Below are 21,926 nucleotides of genomic sequence, written 5' to 3' on the forward strand. Positions count from 1 at the left end.
ACGTAATGCGTTTTAACTGACCTCGACACTATTGAGCGAACACACTGGGACAGAAAGAAGAAGAAAGAAATAACTTCATGTATATAACGTTTGTCGAATTAACAAGAAGGCTCAAATAATTAAGTTTTAGTCATAGACAGCGTTTCACTAAGTTCAGAAAGTTTCTCTTTACTCAACAACTTTAGCACAAACATCTGTTGCTTAAAGAGAGCACAAACACGTCAGTAGCATCACAGAGAAACAAATGGTGATCAGGCAGCATTTGTACTTACAGCACATCAGGTATAAACGATCGTTCAATGTGTCATCACTCAGTAGCCACCTCAATTCCTTCTCACCTCTGTTGAGAGTTGCACATGAGTGACAGCTATTTGTTTTTCCTCAACTGATCTGCATCCAAAGAAGCAGAGATACACACAGACACACACGCACACACACACACGAAACAAAAAAAAATAGTTTGAATGTATGTCAATGCTTGGTTTTTCAGACTGTCTCTATACCAGGACAGAGCAGGATCTAATCTGTATGCCTAATTGCTTTTATTTTTCAAGGTGTGATGTGGCTCTGGCATGTATAATCTCCATATCCCTTCCTGACGGTGTCAACCCAGACAGTAACGCCGTGGAGGGTGCCATGGCTGAGGTGATGGGACAGAGGAGCTTGCTGGGCTTTGGTGTGGTGTTGGCATGGCTGGTTCTGTTCCACCTGCTGGTCAACATCTGGCTGCTTTGTTTGTTCACCAGCCTGCTGGTGGTGCTCGGTGGCTGGCTTGGGTCGCAGGCAGTCCTAGATTCCAACAGTGTGGTTCATCTGGAGAGGTTTATCACACTGGAGCAGGTAACTTTTCTGGTATTTTGCTTTGTAACCATTTAATTGGTTATACTGTACATGGTTGAGATACATTTAACCGTAAGACTCTTTGGGGAAATAGGCTTCCTATACTTCCTGTATCACGTCATTCTCATTTTGTCCTTGCCAAATGTCAGGTTCCACCCTCCGTGGAGGCTGATCAACACTTGGACCAAGAGATCCACAAGACAGTGAGGAAAATCATCAGGGACTTTGTCACCTCCTGGTACTGCACGGTGTCCTCTGAGACTGGTTTTGAGACAGAAGTTAAAGAGGCCATGATCTGTATGGCCATGGAACTGAAAACGCGTGCAAGACATGTCGACAGGAAGGTACTTTAATGTAAATTCCTCTGTGTGTGTGTGTGTGTGTGTGTGTGTGTGTGTGTGTGTGTGTGTGTGTGTGTGTGTGTGTGTGTGTGTGTGTGTGTGTGTGTGTGTGTGTGTGTGTGTGTGTGTGTGTGTGTGTGTGTGCGCACATGGCGCAGGTGCATTCTTTGTATGTCATATGGCCTGTAATGGCTCTTTTTAATCTTATTGATAAAACAATAAGTTTACATTTACAGTTGCTTCAGACCCCTTCACTTATAACACACTGTATTCTGTTGTAGATTAATTTGTAAATGAACAAAATTGCCATTACAGCAATATTGACACTCTTAATGATAGAAACAGAATTAATAGAAACCACATTTACTCATGGAAGACCCTAATTTTAATTTTAATTTCTAAACAACTGGACTTCAGAGGGGCAAGATAAACTTTTCACATCATTGCAGGAGCTGACCCAGAGGATCCTTGATCTGTTTGGCTGCCACCTGCAGGACTACATCAGAGCTAAGGAGCTGGTGACCGAGCAGCAGATGACCATGAGTCGTGAGAGCGAGCGGTTGTGGAAAGCTTATTCCAGTCTTACCACACCTCATCTTGCCATGACCAGTGACAGAGTGGAGCTAAACTACACCAGAGCATTTGTAGATTTGTTATTGCATGTTTTGGTGCCATTGCCGCACTTGGAGTCCCGAACTGGACGGTTTGTTGTTGGAGAGCTCATCACCTGCAATGTTCTTCTCCCTCTTATTGCAAAACTGTCTGACCCTGACTGGTTAAACATCCTTATAATTGAAATATTTGGGAGGTCCAGCAAACCCCAGGAACGCATTGCGACAGAGCCACTGACTCCATCACCACCAACAGATGAATCTGATCTCCCTGCATTACAAGAGATTGCACAGGTTCCTCAAAGGAATACTGAAATTCCTCAAGCAGGAGCACAGACTGAAATTGTCCCTGAGGCAGAGATGGCTGAGCTTGCTGCCTATGACGTCTTTGACTCAGAGGAGGTGGACTGTCCACAGAATAACACTGAAGAAGAAGAAAGTCCTCCACCCTTTCTAGAGCATTTCATGAGAGGAAGCAAGTCAAATCCATTTTACCAGGAAAATGACTCGGACCTTGATTCTCCTTTGGCTGAATATAAACAGAGTCCCACCGATTCACTGGTCATGATAGGCCAAGAGGAGGCTCTGGATGACAGATGCAAAGAGTTTACCACATCTGTTGAAAATAACATTGGTGTGGACTTGGAGGATGTTTGTCCCTGTCCATTGGATGTGAATTCAGAAAATCCAAATGGCTATGGCCCCTCATCAGTTGGGGCATCACAGGGGACTCCTAGTGTGAACAGCCTCCAGGACCTGGAGAGGGAGGCCAGTTCCCCACCAGTAAACCCAACCAGGGAGCTTCTCCTGAGCGTAGAACAGACTGGGTTGGGTAACCCTAATGAACTAGTCAGTCCCTCGCAGGTCACTTCTCCCATGCCATCATTCAGTTTCCAGCCCCTCAGCAGCCCAGATGGACCAGTCATCATTCAGAACCTCCGCATCACTGGTACCATCACAGCTAAGGAACACAGAGGCACTGGCTCACACCCCTACACATTATACACTATCAAAGTAAGAAGTGTCCACTTCCTCTGTTCACCAATCATTATTTTGTTCATTTGTGATCCTGTACTTTTCCAGGCTGATGAAGGGCTCAAATATGATAATCCAAAGGGAAAGACAAGTTTCAAAGTTACAAATGAAGAATAGTGGAGTTTTTGACTACTAACGGCGCTGTGTTGCAATGTTATGTTAAATGGGTTAACCCCATTTTGCTTGTGTCATTCATGCATATGCACAGGCTTGTGCATGTAAACACAAGACCATAAATGCCGTTCTACTGATTGACAGTTGTTGGTGGAAATGCACCAACAAAAATACCAACTTACCAACAAAGAGAAGAAGACAATTGGAAATTTGGTTTGCCACAGCCCAACGTGATTTATATTGCTCGTCTTATTTCATCATTGTCCAAGACCCACAGAGGTTTACTTTACATTCGTAAATGATGATGAAAAGTGTCAACTTCAGAGCTGAAGCACGTTTGACTTGGGTGCTTAGACACACCTCACTTCAATTAATCAACTTCAGCTCAAAGAAGCTGACGATTAAACAAGTGCCAAATGGAAATAAGAAGCAACAATATGAAGAAAAGTGGCCTCTATTTCCATTCTCCAATTAATGCTTTATGCTGATTTTTTATTTTAACATTTTAAAAGATCTAGGTCAAAACTATTTGTATCGGAATTTATTTCTAATGTTGGCATTTTGGACACAAATTGTTAAACTGCATTAGTTTTATAACTTAATTGTATTGAACATTGGTACAATAGCATTAGGCCTTAAGACATTTTGCAAGCTGTGCCACAAACTGCAATATGTTGCACACAATATAAATTCTGACAGGAATCAACAGAAAATGTTAAGCTTTACAATTGGTTGTGTTGGTTTTCAGTATGAGACAGCAATGGGTTTTGAGAGCCCAGGAAGCATCCAGTCCGGCTCTGATTATGCCGAAGTCGTACAGACAACTTGTGAGAATCCCTCTCACATTCAGCCGGTAGCCTATCACATGGTCAACAGACGATACAGCGAGTTCCTCAACCTGCAAACACGGCTGGAAGAGAAAACTGACCTAAGGAAACTTGTCAAAGGTAGGAGGAGTGAAGTCTGGCCTTTTTGTCTATTTTATGTATGAAATTTAAAATGAGAAACCTCTTGTTGATCCTAGGAGCCACCATTGTGCACTGTGGCCCAGTTATCTTTTGTCTGGTTTGGAGAAATCCATGCACCTGGATTTGCCATTTAGTCCTTGGACATTGTTTAGATGTTTGATTTATGTTTGTTACTTGAGCCAACAACCTTAATTTGACTGTTATCTTACTGTGCTGTAGGTGTAAAAGGTCCAAGGAAAATATTTCCAGACATGCCATTTGGGAACATGGACAGTGACAAGATTGAGGCCCGGAAAGGACTGCTAGAAACCTTTTTGAAGGTTGGTGGGTTGATATTTTATTACTTTATGAATTAAGGATTTTTATGTATATGCACAAACATTGTACATGGCTTTTGATCTTTGAGCTTGTAGACCTACATTCTGTTCTCTTTTTCAGCAACTCTGTGCCATCCCTGAAATAGCCAATAGTGAGGAGATGCAGGAGTTTCTGGCTCTCAATACAGACGCCAGGATTGCCTTTGTCAAGAAACCTTTCATTGTGTCACGCATAGACAAGGTTTGATCCTGAATATTTCACTGTGGTACAGCTGAATAATAATGTAGTTGACTTCACAATAAGAACATTGTATATGCTTAGTAATAACTATAATCAGACCATGATGCAACGATGTAAAGACACGATAAAAACTTGTTTGATGGTCTAAGCCTCTGCTGGGGTCATAATGGGTTTAAAATGCAGCACGTGTGTGTTTTTTGTGTGTAGATTGTGGTGAATGCCATTGTGGACACCCTGAAGACAGCCTTTCCTCGTTCAGAGCCTCAAAGCCCCACAGAGGATAACGAAGCAGAGGTGGATGGTTGGAAAATAAGTTTGGACAAGAAGAGCAAGTAATAAAAATAATAAATTATGATAAATAATAAAGCAAACTTTTTTATAAAGCACTTTTCAAAACACAAATACAAGGGGCTTTACAATTTAAAAAAAATGAATGCAAACAATAGTTTAGTAGAAGTTTGGTTAATAGAATTTAGTTGTCAAAGGTCAATGTCCCCAAATAAACATGTTTTTTGGCCATAGTTATGACAAAATGTCCCTTAAATGCTCATCAAGATAAAATTATTACATTTTATATCCAAAAGTTCAGAGGTCAACTTCACTGTTACATAATTACGCAAAAACACTTTTCACTATGTGAGCACTGAGACTGAAGAGGAGATTGTGAACATATTTCCTGCAAATTGATTGGTCGGCTGAGGCAAACAACCACAAGGAGGTAATTCTATTTACAGATGTTTTCTCTTCATACTTTGATAAATAGTAATAATACTGAAGCTTTATTTATACAGCACCTTTCAAAAGAAAGGTACAAAGAGCATGACATTTGGAAAATCAAGACTAGAAATTTCAAATTAGATATAGCATTGATAAAATGCCTTAGATTGTTCCAAAATAAGGGGCCCCATTTTTAAAAGCCTGGTCACCTCTGGTCTTGTGGTCGAGAAAAACCCGCCTAATGCAGCAGTCTACTTTGTAGGGGAGCAGCAACTGAGCAATATAATTAGGAGTCAACCCATGTTGGGCTTTAAATGTAATCAGAGAATATTTTAAAATCAACTCCAACTGGTAACCCTTGAAAAGGGGTTGAACATGGGTGAAATTGTGAAAATGTTATGGAAAATGTTACAGTCTATCTAATAGAGCATTGCCAGAATTGCCTTACCACACAAAAACATGGTCTTACAGTACAGGCATATTTAAAATATTTCTCTCTGATGGGAGCTGGTGCAAATAATCTAGTTATAAGTTATAAAACTTAAATTTCATTAAAAAACACAGTAAGGTGGAGAAGAGAGAAGCAGGTACCCTATCAGGGCCAGTTTTACTCCTAAGTCAGTTTTGCCATTATTTTTAATGAAAAAATACTATTAGTGACTTTGAGTGGGAAGCCTGTGAGGGATCATGTCTTGCATGAAAGGGGATTACATTACATTACATTACATTACATTTCATTTAGCTAACGCTTTTATCCAAAGAGACTCACAATAAGTGAGTTCAACCATGATCAGGATTTGGGGAGTCTGAACCCGCTCTTTGTTGAACGTAAAAAAAGAGAACATCATTCCTAGCAGAGAACAACGGGATTATGGGAAATATTGATTTTCCAATATTGATTTTATCTTTGTGGTGAAAACATTTTTTTTACTCTCAGGTCTCGTCTGAAGTTCAGTAGTAAAAACAGTCCCTCTATGAACGGCTCTGACATAAGACCACCAGTTTTGTTCAGTTGGGAGCAAACCAGCACAGTAAGTATCTTACATTTGCACGACTGATATTTCACCATTAGTTGAAATCTACAGTAACTACATTTTACTCAGTTCTGTTGCATTTTGTTTGCTGGTTGACCTGATAATTTCCTCTTCCTCTTTTTTTCTGTTCCCTCGAAGGTTTTCAGCAGGATGTCCTTGGGAGATTTGCAAGCCTTTATCACTGAACAAGAAAAACTGTGCATCAGAGTTGAGTCGGAGAGGGAGGAGAGCGCAGTGGTCCGAGAATTCAGAGGCTACCTGGATGACAGCTTGAGAGGAAAGCAGAGTCAGGAGCGTGGTAAGAGCGCACAGTCTAGATACCTGAAATGGGAAACACTGGCCTTGTGTAAAGGTCAGTCAGGTTGTTAGTTGGTCAATTTCCCAGAGTGACTGTTGGTCATTTTAAAGGGATCAGAGGACTTTAAAAGTAAAACCCTTATCATCACATGTCTTCACACCCAACTGCCAACACAACACCATATGAAGCCGAGTTACTGCTTGTACTCTGCTGCGTCCACTGACCGAGGACAGGTCCTGAGATTGGAACTGTTGATGGCGTCCGGCTGGACTGCTGGAGGAACTGTCATAACAGTGTTGGCACCAGCAGTTAAGCTTATATTACAAAGAGAGCTGCTACAGCTAGATTGATGATCCTGAATATTTTTAATCAAATATTGTAATTTAGCTGAAATCCCAAATTTGTCTAGAGCCTTAAATGATAAGGCCAGCAATTTTCTGTATTCTTCATATTGTCATCAAATATTTAAAACAGTCTTATCCTTTAACCTCCAGGCCTCTCGTCATTATCTGTGCAATCATCATGTCTGCTTGTCTGCGTCACTCTGGCTTGTCTGCTTTCGTTTTCCTTCGTGTCGGACCAGCACACTGACTCACTCCCTGTTGTGTCTTCCTTCTTTCCTGTCTGCTTCACTTACCAGTTTCCATCCACCATCTGATCACAATTACAGCAGCGCCCTCTGATCGAAACCAGCTTGTGTTTTGCAGTCACTCATCAGACTCACCAGACCAGGTTATATATTTTGGCAACCTTTGGCATGCTGCTGTAGCTGAACAGACAAAAGCACAGGAATTGACTTGATGCGACAGACCTGTTTTTTTTTATTTTTGTTCTTTCCAAACCAAAAAGTTTCCACAAACAGTGACATGGGTCAGCCTGCATCTGAACCCAGTTTGGACTCTGCTCGGCTTTGGCAAACAGCCATCTTTGTTGATGGAAACTATATTTGTGGAATTATGTTTTCAATTTAAGCGTTGTATAACTTGACTCATTGGAGGGGAAGACAGCTGCACCATATGAAAGTGGGACTAAGTAGAGGAGAGAAGTGAAAGTGAACATTTCTCCTTTTGTAATATTCTAGGTTCACGCTAAAATCTTTTAAATAATTTGTGTCCTGTTTTAATTTTCTCTACATCCCATTATGACAACAGGATTTATTAAAAAGGAAAAAACTTTAATATCACATTGTGGTATGCATCCATTTTAGGATTTGGGGATTTTCTACGATTCTATCTGCAGAGCCTCTCAAACTCTGTCAGGTTGGATGGGGGCTGTGGATTTTCGGGTCTCTCAAGAGATATTTGACTGGGTTCAAGTCCGAGCTAAGCCACTGCTGCATTGTCATGGCTGTGAGCTCACAGGGTCATAGTCCCGTTGGACAGTGAACTGTCAGCCCAGTCTGAGGTCCTGAGCACTCTGGACCAAGTTTCTGGGAAGGATTTCTTTGTACTTTTCTCTGATCAGCCCTGCCTAAAACCTGACTAGTCTCCCATTCAAAAACAACCCCACAGCATGATGCTGCCACCACCATTCTTCCCTGAAGGGGTGCTATTGGGCAGAAGATGAGCTGTGCTTGCTTTCCTCCAGACATGACACCAAACAGTTCAATCCTCGTTCATCCAACCAGAGATTGAGTCCTTAAGGTGCTATCATTTGGGACCCATGCCTTCGCCCCAACTCTACCCCTTAGCTGTCTTTACTTCTGAGATTGTCCCCCTTGTTGCATCACGCACGTCACCACTCCATCTTTGTCCGTCACTCATTCACATCATATGGAAACGATCTTTGCATTTGGTTGACATTGAAATAAGACCTTCTCTGTTTAATTGAATCCCAATTGCATTTCTTCCTTGTTCAGGCATCTGGCCATTGTCTCACTCACTCTGACTGGCTTTTTCCAGACAGTCCGAGTGAATGAAGGTTGAATGAAGTGTCTGTTCTGAACAGATGCTGCAATGTTCCACAACCAATATAACCACAGTGTGTTAACATTACACTGAATTTTAAGCAACCCAATACCTACATTCAATCCCTGCTGAATTACTGAGACTAAATCAATGGCCTTTCTTTCCAAATGTATGTAGTTTGAATTTCCCTCCCCGTTTCTCGAAACAAGGGGAAACACAAACCCATTGTAAAAAAATACTTGCAGCTGTCATGTGCTACACACGCACCCAGTGCAGCTAAGGCGTTACGTTTTCACATGCATTTAGGCCGAGGTAAGAAGGCCGAGAAAGACCCACACAGAACACATTTATAAAACAAATAAAAATGCATTTTTGAATAGTATTGATTTTTTTCAATATTCAAATTATAGCTGTTATTCTCAGAATTAGCTAACTCAAACACCAAAATTTAAAATTGTAAACTGGTTCAAGTTGCAAACATGGTTTAAGTTGTGACTCACATGATCCAAGAAGAAATAATGTAGTAAAATGTAGAAAGTACCCTTGAAAATGCACTGTATATCTTAACCCATCACTCTGAATAGAAAATCTAAATGAATTTAAGAATTCAAGTCACATCATAGATAGATGGTTTCCAAAGTACACTATTTCAGTGCTATTAACTCAGTAGTATAGACATTTTATTTATATGGAATATTATATTCCATAACTGTATCACCTTCTTGGGAATTTAAAATTCAAACGATTTCTAATCGTTAAGAAAATTGCCTTGAATTTATTGCAAACAGGCGATCAGGTTCACAGCAATAGTCACCTACCATGAGTAATTTCTCCCTCACTGCCACATGAGGGCAGTATTAATGAATGCATGTAGTGCTGATGTGACAACTGAACCAGGCTGTTTATCAGATGCACACTGAAGAAAAGACAACATCATATTGTAATCTGTCTGTCAGTCTATCTAACACAGTAATGAATTTATGAGTCTGCAGAGTAAAACCGAGTGTTGTGTTTTTCTTGTGTCCTGTATGTCGTGGGCACAGCCTCTGAGATGGCGCTGGCTGAGGTGGCTCTGGACATCCTGTGTCTGCTGATGAAGGAGCAGTGGAGCTGGCTGTGCACTGAAAACGTTCAGAGGACCATCAGGCTGCTGTTTGGGACCTTTATTAACAGGTGACGTGCCACATTCATTTGAAAAACACGAGTTGTCTAATAGCAGATGTCAAATGCATCCAAAAATCAATCAACATACTTAATTTAGATTTGGGTTTATCCATGATTGTGCATCTTTCAAACATATGTCCGTACATTTGGGTCTGGACTTTTTCTGGTGTTTGTCCTTCACACATGAACAAGGCAGCAGTAGATTCTCCGGTCAGACGTATTCACAACAACACAGATATCTCCGGAGTGTTCAGGTGATGGGTGGTGCATCAGGCAGAGGCAGGATGCAATGTAATAATTCTGCTGCGAAGATCGCATGATTCTGTTCACAATACATTGACACCGGTGTCGCCTTATGTTCCTGTTCATCCAGGAACATAAATATGAATTCAGCAGGTTTTTATTAAGATCAGTTCTTCGTGTGAGTGATTAGAAAAGAGCAGAGGAGCATAAAATAATCCTTTTTTAATTGTAATCGAGGTAAAAAGTTTTAAATAACAGTGATATTGATTTGAAGTCATATCGCACAGCCCTAAGCCGTAGTATTGAGGTCCTGCTGATACACTTGCTTGACCAATCACGAGTCAGTTAGTTAGTCATGAAGTTACACATCAAATAAGTAATAAACCAAACTTGCTGGAAAGATTAAAACTTACAAGCATCAGTGTGATAAGAACAACCTAAAATGACAGAGACCCTCTTTGAGAAGATTTTATTTGATGGGTAATTTTACTTTTTAGTTTGGCCCATGTCCCATTTACTAAAATGGAAGAGGCAGGATTAATGACCTAGAGTGCAACCTTGTGCCAGGTAGCTATGAAGACACATTGGCTTCACTTTTGGGAGCCATCATGTCTTCCATCTTTACATGCACACTGACGACAGGAAAGGGTTTGTCCTCTGAGCTCAGGTTTTATTTAATTTCCTCAAAGATGTTGTTTTTTCTTTCATTTGTCATCCATCTGTACCTTCGTCTGCACCAATATTCTTTGGCTTTGCTGAGCAGGGCAAAAATAATATATAGTACTGTGAGTTAGCTCAGTTAAACCCATCCTGCCATTTTCTGCTGTATTTCTGGGTGCAATGACAGCAGTCTAAATAAAGTAGCTCAGATGTTTCTCTTTCCAGCCGTGTATTGCAGAGTCTTTCCCAGGGTGTGTGATCAGTGATGATTTAAGAGACACGAACCACATACAGATTCCTGGGAAGAAAAGTCCATAACACCAAAGATGGTGGTTGTATGAAAGATACTCCTCCTCATGAATATCAGTCGAATGGGAAACATATCTAACTAATGGTGTTCTTGGACGGATGCAGGTGAATCCTTGCACATTTGTTGTAGAAGTATTATCTGTGGTAAAAATGATGTAATCAAGTTTTTTTTAGATGTGATTCAGTACATGCAACTCATATTTTCTGGTGATCATTGAAAGTGCAGGTGTGACTCTCTCCCCATTAATTTTGGAGCTTGTCATTGTTGGCCTGAAAAAACTGCCGCCAAGTGGCAACACTTAACAAAAAGACTTAGGTATAATGTTGCTGGTGCTGCCATGCTAATCAGACTCCCAAACCTTTCTACGCTAACTAAGTTCTTCCAATTTATATTGCTGTTGATAAAAACTGTGATAATTATTGATGTTGTTTTATTGCCCTGTCCTAGCCAGTGTCACAGATGATGTTGCACCAATTTATCTGTCTCCCTCTTGTGGCCAAGGCTGCAGGCTAGTTGCTGAAAATCAAAAGTCACTTCAATCCATGGAACTGCCAAACATAACAATGATGATTATAATATGATATTGTAATATAACAGATTCTACACAAACATTGACTTTACCTATTCTTGGTTATCAGCAGATATCAGCTGCATTTGCACAACCATCTTTCCACCTGACCGATGCTGCCTGCAGCAAAGCATTGGTTATCTCCCCCCTCACGTCGATTGCCTCTGAATGACTGTGTCTTCTCAAAGAGCTTTTACTGGCTTTTTCTCATGCAACAAAAAATGCAATGGAAACTTCTACATAGGAGGAATTTTTATCCTCAGCCAGGTCAGGACATGGAGACATATGTTTCTTAGTGGAGATTCCACAGAGAGCGAGAGCTGTTAATGAGCCATGGGGACTTATATACAGGCTTATATACTATTTGGATTGTCAAAAGAGTTGATATTTGAAAGCGACCCTGATTCCTTGCAGAGGTCTAGGTCTTAAAAAAATCGGTGGCATCACTCGCCATGCAGTTATTAATACAGAAACAAAACAGAAACATAATCAGTGAAGAAAAAAAATGCCCACTATCTGATAAGGCAAGCTTGCACTCGCTTTTTGAATAGTATGAAGGCTTTTCACTTCTGCATTTGCATTTGCAGTCTATGTGCACATGCATGCCTGCACTATTTGGCCCTTAAGAGAATGCCGGACGCAAACATTTGTCACAGTGAGGTATATATCTCGTGCTGCCAGTAAACTGAACATGTAGACAATGTTCTCAGGTTGTACTGTTCGTGCTGTGACCTCACGTTCCCTGGGGTGTCAGTATCAGAATATAATTGCTTCACATTGATGCCAGGCCCCTCTATTTTAAGAAGTTCCACCAGCCAAGCATGAACGACCTTGTACTTTTGTTTAGCCTCATCTATATTAGGCAGCAGTCTGTCAACATGGCAGTGACAGCTCTCAGTGTGGCAGGTATCTCCTCTCATCAACTGATTTCTCTGTGCAGAGGAGACAAGATGCTTTGAATTGCTTGTAATAGAAACACCACATGACCAAAATAGTTCTGTTCATTTATTATTTTTATAGAAGAATTGAAACAAATGCAAAGCCTATTCCGCGTGCTGAGCTGTCCTTGTGCAAGATACTGAACCCAAATTGCCCCTGACATTCTCTTTGAAAATGTGCTGCCAATAGATGCACTGTATGATATGTATAATGAGTGTGTGAATGGGTGAATGGCAAAAAAACGGTACTGTAAAGTGCTTTGAGTGGTCATCTAGACCAAGAAAAGTGCTTTATAAATACAGACCATTTACCATTTAAAACATCAATAAATAAAACCAAAACAAATGAACAATAAAACTGTCCAGGCATGGGGTTACATAAAAGCGAAATGCAAAAATCAAGCAGGAATACCTAAAAAAAAAATTAAATTACACAAAAGCCCAATTTAAAAACCTCTCTTGTAAATGGAAAAAGGGATTAAAGAATGATGTGAATAATTGTTCAAAATGTTAGCATATGTCAGGGTGCTTTAATGTGTCCTGGCCACAACCTTTGGGTTTTAGCCAGTGTTAAATGATGTTTACCAGAACAATGCTTGGGAATATTTGAATGCACTCCATCGAATTAAGAAACACAAAAGACAAAAGATGTAGCTATTTAATATTTTTCCATTCGTAGCTAAGCCTAAAAGCTACCAGCTTAGCTGCAGGGGCAGCAGTGTTGGTAGGTCCAGCATCATGGTGCAGACTCGCTTATGTTTCTTGAAGACGTTTCACCTCTCATCCAAGAGGCTTCTTCAGTTCTCCAACTGCAGGGGTGATGAGACACTTTGAGATGTTGGGATAAAGAAGAAACTAGAATGGCACTCAGTAGAGTATCTTCAATCAAGAAGCTAACCTACTATATATAAAACCTACTTACCGGAGATAACTGAGGAACTCAGTGGAGGAAGTGATTTTGCTTCCACTCTGTCCTTTATGTTATAAAAGCCATACACACCTCATTGTGCATTACTGCTCAGAACTGGTTTTTGAAATTTGAAGTGGACCTTTTTTCTGTTTTGGTCCATTTTTCGCATTAATAAATATATCCACACAATCTCTTGGTAAGCTTTTTTTCTGTACTGGGACTGAAAAGATTTGTCAAATATTGTGACAGGTTTTATATAATCTGACAGCTGTTAGCTGGAGGGAAATGGAAGCTGGAGGCAGCAAAATATGTATCCAGGCCAGTCCACAGCTTCAGTTATTGCACATATCCCAGAATCTAATTTAGAACTCAAAGTGAACAAAGCAAGTGTGTGCTTCTGTCTGAGAGACGAAACCAGGACCCAATGTTCGGTGGCCAAATCTTGTGTGTGTTTGGGACAGATCTGGCTGGAAATGCCGGCTCTCTTCTCATATAAATGGGGTCCAAGGTGAAGCTGTCGTTTGGGAGATGTCTGATTTTTATGGACTGGAAAGTGGGACAAGATCAGTATATTTTTTTTTCTCTTAGACAGCAGTCTGGATGGAAAATCCAACTGGAGCCAGATTGTTGTCAGGGTCTAGATGAACTGTGTCTAGATGAAGCAGAGTATAGCCACTTTGTGACAACATCACAAGCATGTCTAAGGATACTTAACGTTCTTTTTTCTAAAATGTGTCGGCAAATGTTGGGCTTCCTTCACTTTCCATATAAAAAGGTGCGCAAGTTCCAGTTGGTGACCATCTTGAGGCAAAGATTAATCCGTATAATTACTCAGTTTCACATCACAGACAGTGTGAGACTTGTTTCAGCCTTTCAAGAGTGTGATAGATATACGAGTCACATTGAGACACTGGCTTACATTCTCTGGACCACAGTGCCTGTAATCGTGTGTTGTAGAAACTGTCAGTGGTTTCATCAAGATCCATGAATTGAAAATCTGTGAAAATGTGAAAAAATGCCTTATCTCACAATGTTAAAAACGTCTTGTGATTTGATGCCATAATTATAAAATTGACTTGATTTTGCTGGAGCACCTGTCCTACCATGCGGATGCCTAGCAGTCTTTTTCTGTTTTTTCCTTGTTGGTCCAAAGGGCTTTCTACTGGATCACCTCTTCTCTGCCAGCTGCACCTGTCATTCTATGACATGATCCTTTATTTTTACTCCCTTAAATTGCATATTAACACTTCCATAAACAATTCAGTTCACAGCTTGATGAGGTGGTGGTGAGGTGAGGATGAAGGGGAGCATGGAGGCTTTAAAGCTTGTCAACATTTGTCATAGAGAACGCGCTCACTCTCAGTTTTCTTTTGCTCTCCCTCTCTCTGCTCCAGCTACACTGTTAATTAATACCCAGGCATCTCCATCTGACATCCAGTGGCTTGCTTGGGTTTCACTGGCGGTGAACAACAATTAGTTTGGCTTTGGGGAAAGTGGTTTCTTTCTCACTGCTGCACAGTTTAGCCCATGACCACATAATGGCATTTGGAGAGAGCTCAGAAGATGTGGTCTGAACTACAATATTAACCAAAAACAACATTATACTGGCTTTTGTAAGTAGTATATTTTAATCTATGATTTATTATACGAGTCCTCTCGCACAGTATTTCGTAATCTGTTTTTCACTTCTCTGAGTCGACAGCTAGCTTTGGAATTTTCTGGAGCATGGGCAGACATTCTGTATCTAAGAATGCAGAATAATATTCTGATTATTACAGTCAATACTATTTGAATGTAGATGATTTAGGTGAATTGTAAAGACCATGTCATCAAATATGATTAGTATGAAAAGGGGCATCACAGAACATCTTGCTTGTCATTACGGCACCCATGTTATCAGGCTACAGTGGCCGCACTGCCTGCATCAGACACACGTGTTCCTGTGTGTGAGCCGTGCTGCTCTTCCAGAGAGTTGGGGTCTTGACTATTTCCCCAATGTGCTGTGCGCAGTTCACAGCAGAACAGACAGTGTTAATTATCTTTTACCACAGTTTCAATGCTGATGTTGAATATGCCACAAACATAAATATTTGCAACACTTCGTGTGCCTGTTATGAATAGCAAAAGCACACTAGCGTTTCTGTTGACTGAATCCATTCATTTGATTTAAAAAGGTTTTTATTGTTATTATAGGACAGGAAGATGCACGACTTCATACAGTAAAGTCTTGGCATTTAATTGAGTGCATAGGCTACTTTTATTCAAGGAGATAGAGTCACACTAGAAACCTTACCACAAATTTACTTTAAACAGGAAGTTGTAGCAGCAATTCATGAAGAAAAGCCCGCTTTCTAACAATCTTGTGTAACTTTTAATGCTATTTTAAAACATTAAATGTCAGCGATTAAAGGTACACTTTGATACCAGTATTTTAAAAATAATAATAATACATTTTATATGTATAGCACTTTTAAAAGGTACTCAAAGGCGCTTAACATGGTAAAAACAGTGACAATAAAAACAATAACAATAAGGTAACTTTATACATTTTATATTATATTTGTCGTTTTTGTCTTTATTTATAGAGACACATTGAAGAGTCAAAAAACAGGGTGAGAAAGACGTGTAGTAAACGGTCGTTGATTATTTTTCTATTGTTGAAGCGTTGTGGTTGCATAAGGCCATTGCATTGATTCCTTTGGAGCTTTCATGAATAAGCATAACGGCAGCTATTTGTTGGATGTAATGTTGCAGCACAGTGCATCACCATGCAGACACACCTCATGGCTCCAGCTAGCTGCTGGTGTCATGTGTTGAGCAGATCCATATGGAGTGATGTTTTACCCATGTCAACTGGGTCATTTGCCAGTTTGTCGTTTGTCTGCTGTTGGCTTGACACCTTGTTCTCCAGAGAGAGAAGAATATTTGGTTCAGGCACTGTGGTCTAAAATTACTCTATGTACGAATATATGTAGCTAAAATAGCCATCTGTGTCTGGCTGTGAAGAACTGACCGTTTTAGTCTAGTTGTGACTTCATCTGCGAGAATTTATTCTTGTGGACATGGTGTTTCATTTGTAGCTCTGCCTGACTTAACAAGTGTCAGAGATCATTTTTCATCTCGTCTTAAAATAACAGAAGACCTCATGCCTTGTTACAGTGTGAAGACCTAAGGATTCTCAGTGAGAGCGATGTGGGGAATCCAGGGACTAACTCTTCTCAATGATTGGACCCAAAACAGCGGCCTCTCTTCGACCAGGGATACAACATCTGGTTGTTTTCGCTGTGAGGAGGTGATACCAGAGTCTTGTTTTCTTTCTGCTCTGGTGCTATGTCCTGACATGTGGGTCCTGAACCAGACATGAGATGCAAACAGAAGAACCCGCATGGAAGCCCCAACCTTCTTTTGTCAGCAGGCTGAGTGTGCTGGTGGTCAGATGGCAGGGCCATACGTGATAGATTTGGCATTGGATGGAAAAGATGCTTGTTACATAATGGTGCGAGCTACCAGCCTGTGTTGAGAGGGGGAGGTGTGATATCCTCAGACAGGCTGTTCCTGTGATGAGACAGATTCAGACAGCTTGTATCTCATGCTGTGTTTCAGCCTTTTTTCCTTTTTTTTTTTCTGTGAAGACATTTCTGAACTATAAATATTGACTTCTGTTACAGGCTGACAGTATTCTGCAGTTTTGTTCGTATGCCTTCAGATCTCCCTAATTTTGTCTAGGGGACATCATAGGTCAATTACCTGGGTTACTTCCTGTGGAGCTTATGAAACACACTTATCCCTTCAGCGCCAGTGCTTCCAGCCTCTGTCCATTTATCCTTATTTAGTGTTGGAAAGTTGTAGTGACATGGCAATCCTCCCTTGGCCAGACATGAAAGATAATACCGGTCATTATTGTCTACACATTTGATAAAGTTAGTTGGAGGACATGTGCTTCAGTGCTGGAGGACATGTGCTTCAGTGCTGAAGCACTGCTGGGATGTTTGCAGTGGACTTGATACATAATAAACAGTGTGTCTTAAATAAGGCCCCTTTGGCCCCTTCACATCTCTGGGGTGTGTTTTCACCCCTCACCTGAGCTGGGGCTCTGAGATGTGGCTCCTAAGTCATGGTTCATCTTCTGTCTCCAGAGACATACTTGTGCAAGTATGTCTGTTGAAAACTGTCTGTAGGCTTATTTTAGCTCAAACGTGACCTGGTTATACTTGTCTGTGTTCTCCATAAATGGTCACTAAAATAAACCCCAGTGGAGTCTAACACAGACATAGTTTCAGGCCAGCTCAGCTGATTTATATTAATTTACGTTTTCTTGCATCACACATTACTGATTTCCTGCCAAGTATTTGAAGCATCCCCCCTTTATCTTGATTGCTGCTGATTGTTGGAGCTGAGCCCAACAGTTGTTAATTTAATCAGTTGATTTAAACCCTTGAGCACTTGTGAATGTAACTGGTCTTTATCTCACAACTTTGAATAAATATGCCTAATCGTGGAAAACGAACATAGTGTCTTCCAGAGGTTTCTAAGGACACATGGTACTAATGGAGGCCTTGTAAATGAAGGGTGTTATGACTAAATGTCAAACTTCAAATTCCTGTTTGCTATGAAATTGGTATATACATCCTGGATGTATATTTGTGTAATTATTGGTTCAAACTGTTTCTCAACATATTAGAAAAAATGTTCAGCGGATGTGGTTTATCGATACAAATATGCAACAGCATTCAAAGGAAACAGACCTTGCAAATAAATCATAATGTACGTGAGGCATGTGAAGCAAATGTCACTCAAGCTTGCGAGGAGACTATAATGTTAGTAAATGTTATATATGCCGATATGTGTTTTCTGGCTGGGTACGGTCTCTACTTCTGCAGTGGCTTTAAGGAAAGGGAAACAAACAATTCACATTTGCTTTTCTCAGGTTTCTGAAGGTTTTATAATAAATGTAGATGTAAACCAGACTAATGTTGATAATTTAATTTCCTCATACTATCTCGGATCAGGAATACTGAACATGTACAGTACTTCATTCATTCATCTCAACTGGACCCATGCAGAATAACCAGCAAACACTAGGTAGAACCTCTCCTGAGGCAGAATGGCTCAGTGGGTAAAAAATCATTTCTTGTGGCTCAAGTATCATTGTACTTTATATTTTCTCACTCAAAAGTTTATAAGAATTCAAATTTCATTGTGACTTTTAAGATTTAATATTTAACAGTTCTTCCTTTAAATATCTAAAAAATACCATGAATATGTTATATATTTTGTGGACTTGTGTAATAACATGATCCAAAATGTTTCCAGCAATGTTCAAACTCAGAGAAATCCCCTATTTTATTCAAGGTAACGAAACTTTTTATTTTGGTTGCTTTTTAATCGCATCATATCCACTTTGATGTACGTGATATGTATTCCATGTAGAACTCTCTCAGAGATCTCATCCTGAGCTCATATTGGGCTGGCACTGCCTACTCTCTACCCCTGCTGCTTGTGTACCTTTGGAAACTCAAGTTGCAATGCTTGAGGGGATTTTCCTCTCAGGATTATAGTGTGTCACCTGCACTGTAAACGTCTCTTTCCTGGCAAGCCCAGCAGAGGAGCTGGGCTAATCACTACCAGAGAGAAGAGCTGGCTATGTCCCTGTGTTCTTTCGTGAGAGCTGCATGTTTTTCTCTCAGGCGGCCTCGGGTCAGCGACAGTCACCTACTGCACAACACTTTTCTTTATGATTATTGTTGTATAGCCTACCTAAAAAGGCCAAGAATGAGGACACACAAATCTGCATGAAGTTTGTAAAGTTATCAGGCTCACATACCAGACTGGTGACATTTTGGATACTTCTGCAAACGAAATCCCCACATTTGTCACAGTGTGACTTTAAAACAGTTACACTTCACGCTTTGTTTTAAGCCCCATTAGTCTTGGGCCAGAGAGCAGAACTTTCGTTAAACGCTCTCCTCTTGCATGAAAATGTCGTTGACAGTGGAGCTGTTTGTTTTCATGGTAGCAATAACGCTGCACCATGTTAGACTCAACCAGACCACAATCTCTCATATAGAATTACTTGGCATTTGTCAGCTCTAATTGGTTGAAAGCACACAGCTGTGTGTGCGTGTGCGTGTGTGTCTGTGTGTCTGTCTGTGTGTCTGTGTGTGTGACCCATCTCAGGGTTGGTCGTGTGTCAGTTCGGGTATTAATGTGACATGAATGGAGCCAAGACGGCATTAATGTTGATCTCTGTGGGCCACATGTGATTAAATTGTGGCTGAGGGTTATTATAACGCCACGTGTCTGTGCTGACCAGCCACGGGGAAACAAGACACCAAAAGTGTCCCAGTAAAACCAGGCCCAGCACATACTGTACGGGCAAACACTTAAACATAACACAGAGAGACAGAGCTGACCTCAGACAGCAGGACAGAGGGCTGTAAAACAGCAGCAGTTACTGTTCATATCTTTGGTGTTCAGACCTGCAAGGATTGGATCTGCTCGGTATATCTCTCTCTCTGTGTGTGTGTGTGTGTGTGTGTGTGTGTGTGTGTGTGTGTGTGTGTGTGTGTGTGTGTGTGTGTGTGTGTGTGTGTGTGTGTGTGTGTGTGTGTGTGTGTGTGTGTGTGTGTGTGTGTGTGTGTGTGTGTTTCTCTGGGTTCCTCCCACAGTCCATAGACATGTTTTGTCTGCTTGTTGGTGGACCATCTCCTCTGTGGCTGTCTGTAGTCAGCACTATAGAAATTATATGACAAGCTTACAGAAGGTACTGGTCGAGGAAGTCTATCCATCCATTATACTATTATATAGCTTCTTCAGACTCACTTTGCACACGTTGAAGGAGGTGGCGTCTGCTGTTACCTACCTGCTCTGATTGAATCATTGGACCAGTTCCCCTCTCATTATTGATTACTTTTAAAAATATAAAAAACAATCGAAAGATTGTAACACAGAACATTTTAAAAATGTGGTGGAGTAGAAAGTACTGATATTTGTTGATTTATGTAGTGGAGTAGGGGTAAAAAGTACCTGAATACCTGAATCTACTTAAGTGAAATTCAGATACATGAAAAGTATACGTAAATGCAGTAACAAAGTATATGTAGCCTACTTTGTTAAATCCCACCACTGCTAGCTGACGTTTTGTGGTTCTGATTTGGCCATCAGTACTTTTCCAATGAAAATTAATTTGAGTGTTTTTCTTCCCTTATGAAGCGTCTGGTTTTAGCACATGATAATTAGATTGTTGTATGTAAACAGATGTAGTGTTAATCTTAGCAGTCTCGTCTGTCTATAACTGTGATGGCTCTGAGTTGAGGGTTGGCTGTGAACATGGGACAATTAGCACTTCATCACATTGACTGACCTCTAATTTTATCTCTGCTTCTCTGTCTGAACACAGCTGCTTTTGGTGAAGGCCTGGCTCTGACTTTTACTTTTCCTGTTTGAAATGGCCTGTCTGTGGGGGTGAGACTGTCCTTTAACAGTCCCACCCACATTTGGATAGAATTTTATTCTGGAAAGGGGAAGGTTTTTTTTTTTAGAATGTTTATGCTGATTATAGATTTTAATTATTTTATGACTACATGTGTCTGATATTTTCCTCTCTATTTCTGTATCATTTACAGAGCCATATATCTAGTCATTTATATATATATATATATATATCAAATGTGAACAGTAATAAAGCAGATCCAGTGAAATACTTTGACTATAAAATCTTCATTTCAGATAAACCAGGTAGGATGAACACATTTTCTAACTTCACTCTGCAACATAGACTGTTTTTAAAACTCTGCACACAACATCCAGCACACAAACAATAGAAAATGACAGTATATTGTAGAACTGTTTGAGGAGGATTCACTAATGACAAGGACTAATTCTGAGGTAGCTCCAGAGCATCAACACAGGACAAGAGAACAGGCAGAGAGACGCTAGTTGTATTAATCAGGTTGATGTTAGAAAATTGCTGTCCATGTGAATGTGTCTATTGCTGCTCATATTTTGAGGTCTATTTTATAGAGTTTTTCATATTGTTTGTCCTTGTTTGATAGTGGTAGTAGAGATATAAAGGAACCATGGGCAGAGTAATGATGCGTGGGTCCTGGTCTGGGCGTCTGTTTTTGTGTTTCTTGACATCAGCTTAATTTCTACAGTCAACAGCTTAATTGGTGTTTACTACACAGCAGGATGTGACAGAGTGAATAAAGTAGAATCTGTTGCGTCGACTCCTCTGACTTCACCTCCCAAGATAACACTCATCAACTTAATTGCCTCTCATTAGCTCTATATCCATCCACTCATTACTGTTACGTCAATATGAGGCATTTTGTGTTTGTTTTTGAGATAAGCAGCTAGTGATGTTGTTGTTCCTGTTGCCTAGATATAGTTGCAAAAGAAGAGGGTTCAGCGAGATGACGTGATTGAAAGAGTGCCACTTAAACCTCAAAGAAAACATGATGGAAATAATGACATGTGTTTCATGTATAACTGTGATACAGTCTCCTCATGGCTTTACACAGCTCTGATGTTTTGTCGTTTAACTGCTTCATGTACACATATTTGAATTGTTGGTGTTTCCTCTCAGGTGTTTGTCACAGTGATACACACAGTGAATTCAGAGAAGGTTGTATGCGTTGATCCTGCTTTTTGTGTCGCGTTTCTCACGTGTTAAGCTCTGAAAAGAGCTCCGATGTTTTGGGCAGAAGTA

The 21,926-nt window shown here is 40.4% G+C and overlaps 1 protein-coding gene across 2 annotated transcripts in view; it reads left to right on the forward strand.

The window, feature by feature from the left end:
* The window catches only part of snx19b (sorting nexin 19b), a 33,666-nt gene that overhangs the window by 1,440 nt on the left and 10,300 nt on the right, over positions 1–21,926 (forward strand). For both annotated transcript variants that reach the window (XM_035154474.2, XM_035154473.2), the window contains exons 2-11: positions 555–840; positions 990–1,184; positions 1,631–2,806; positions 3,690–3,888; positions 4,129–4,229; positions 4,348–4,467; positions 4,675–4,799; positions 6,122–6,215; positions 6,357–6,516; positions 9,467–9,596. In XM_035154474.2, the coding sequence (XP_035010365.1) occupies positions 637–840; positions 990–1,184; positions 1,631–2,806; positions 3,690–3,888; positions 4,129–4,229; positions 4,348–4,467; positions 4,675–4,799; positions 6,122–6,215; positions 6,357–6,516; positions 9,467–9,596 (2,504 nt within the window). In that variant the 5' untranslated portion in view covers positions 555–636. The remainder of the gene's footprint in view (positions 1–554; positions 841–989; positions 1,185–1,630; positions 2,807–3,689; positions 3,889–4,128; positions 4,230–4,347; positions 4,468–4,674; positions 4,800–6,121; positions 6,216–6,356; positions 6,517–9,466; positions 9,597–21,926) is intronic.

This window comes from Hippoglossus stenolepis, chromosome 4 (assembly GCF_022539355.2).
Source record: "Hippoglossus stenolepis isolate QCI-W04-F060 chromosome 4, HSTE1.2, whole genome shotgun sequence".
Classification (NCBI taxonomy): Eukaryota; Metazoa; Chordata; class Actinopteri; order Pleuronectiformes; family Pleuronectidae; genus Hippoglossus; species Hippoglossus stenolepis.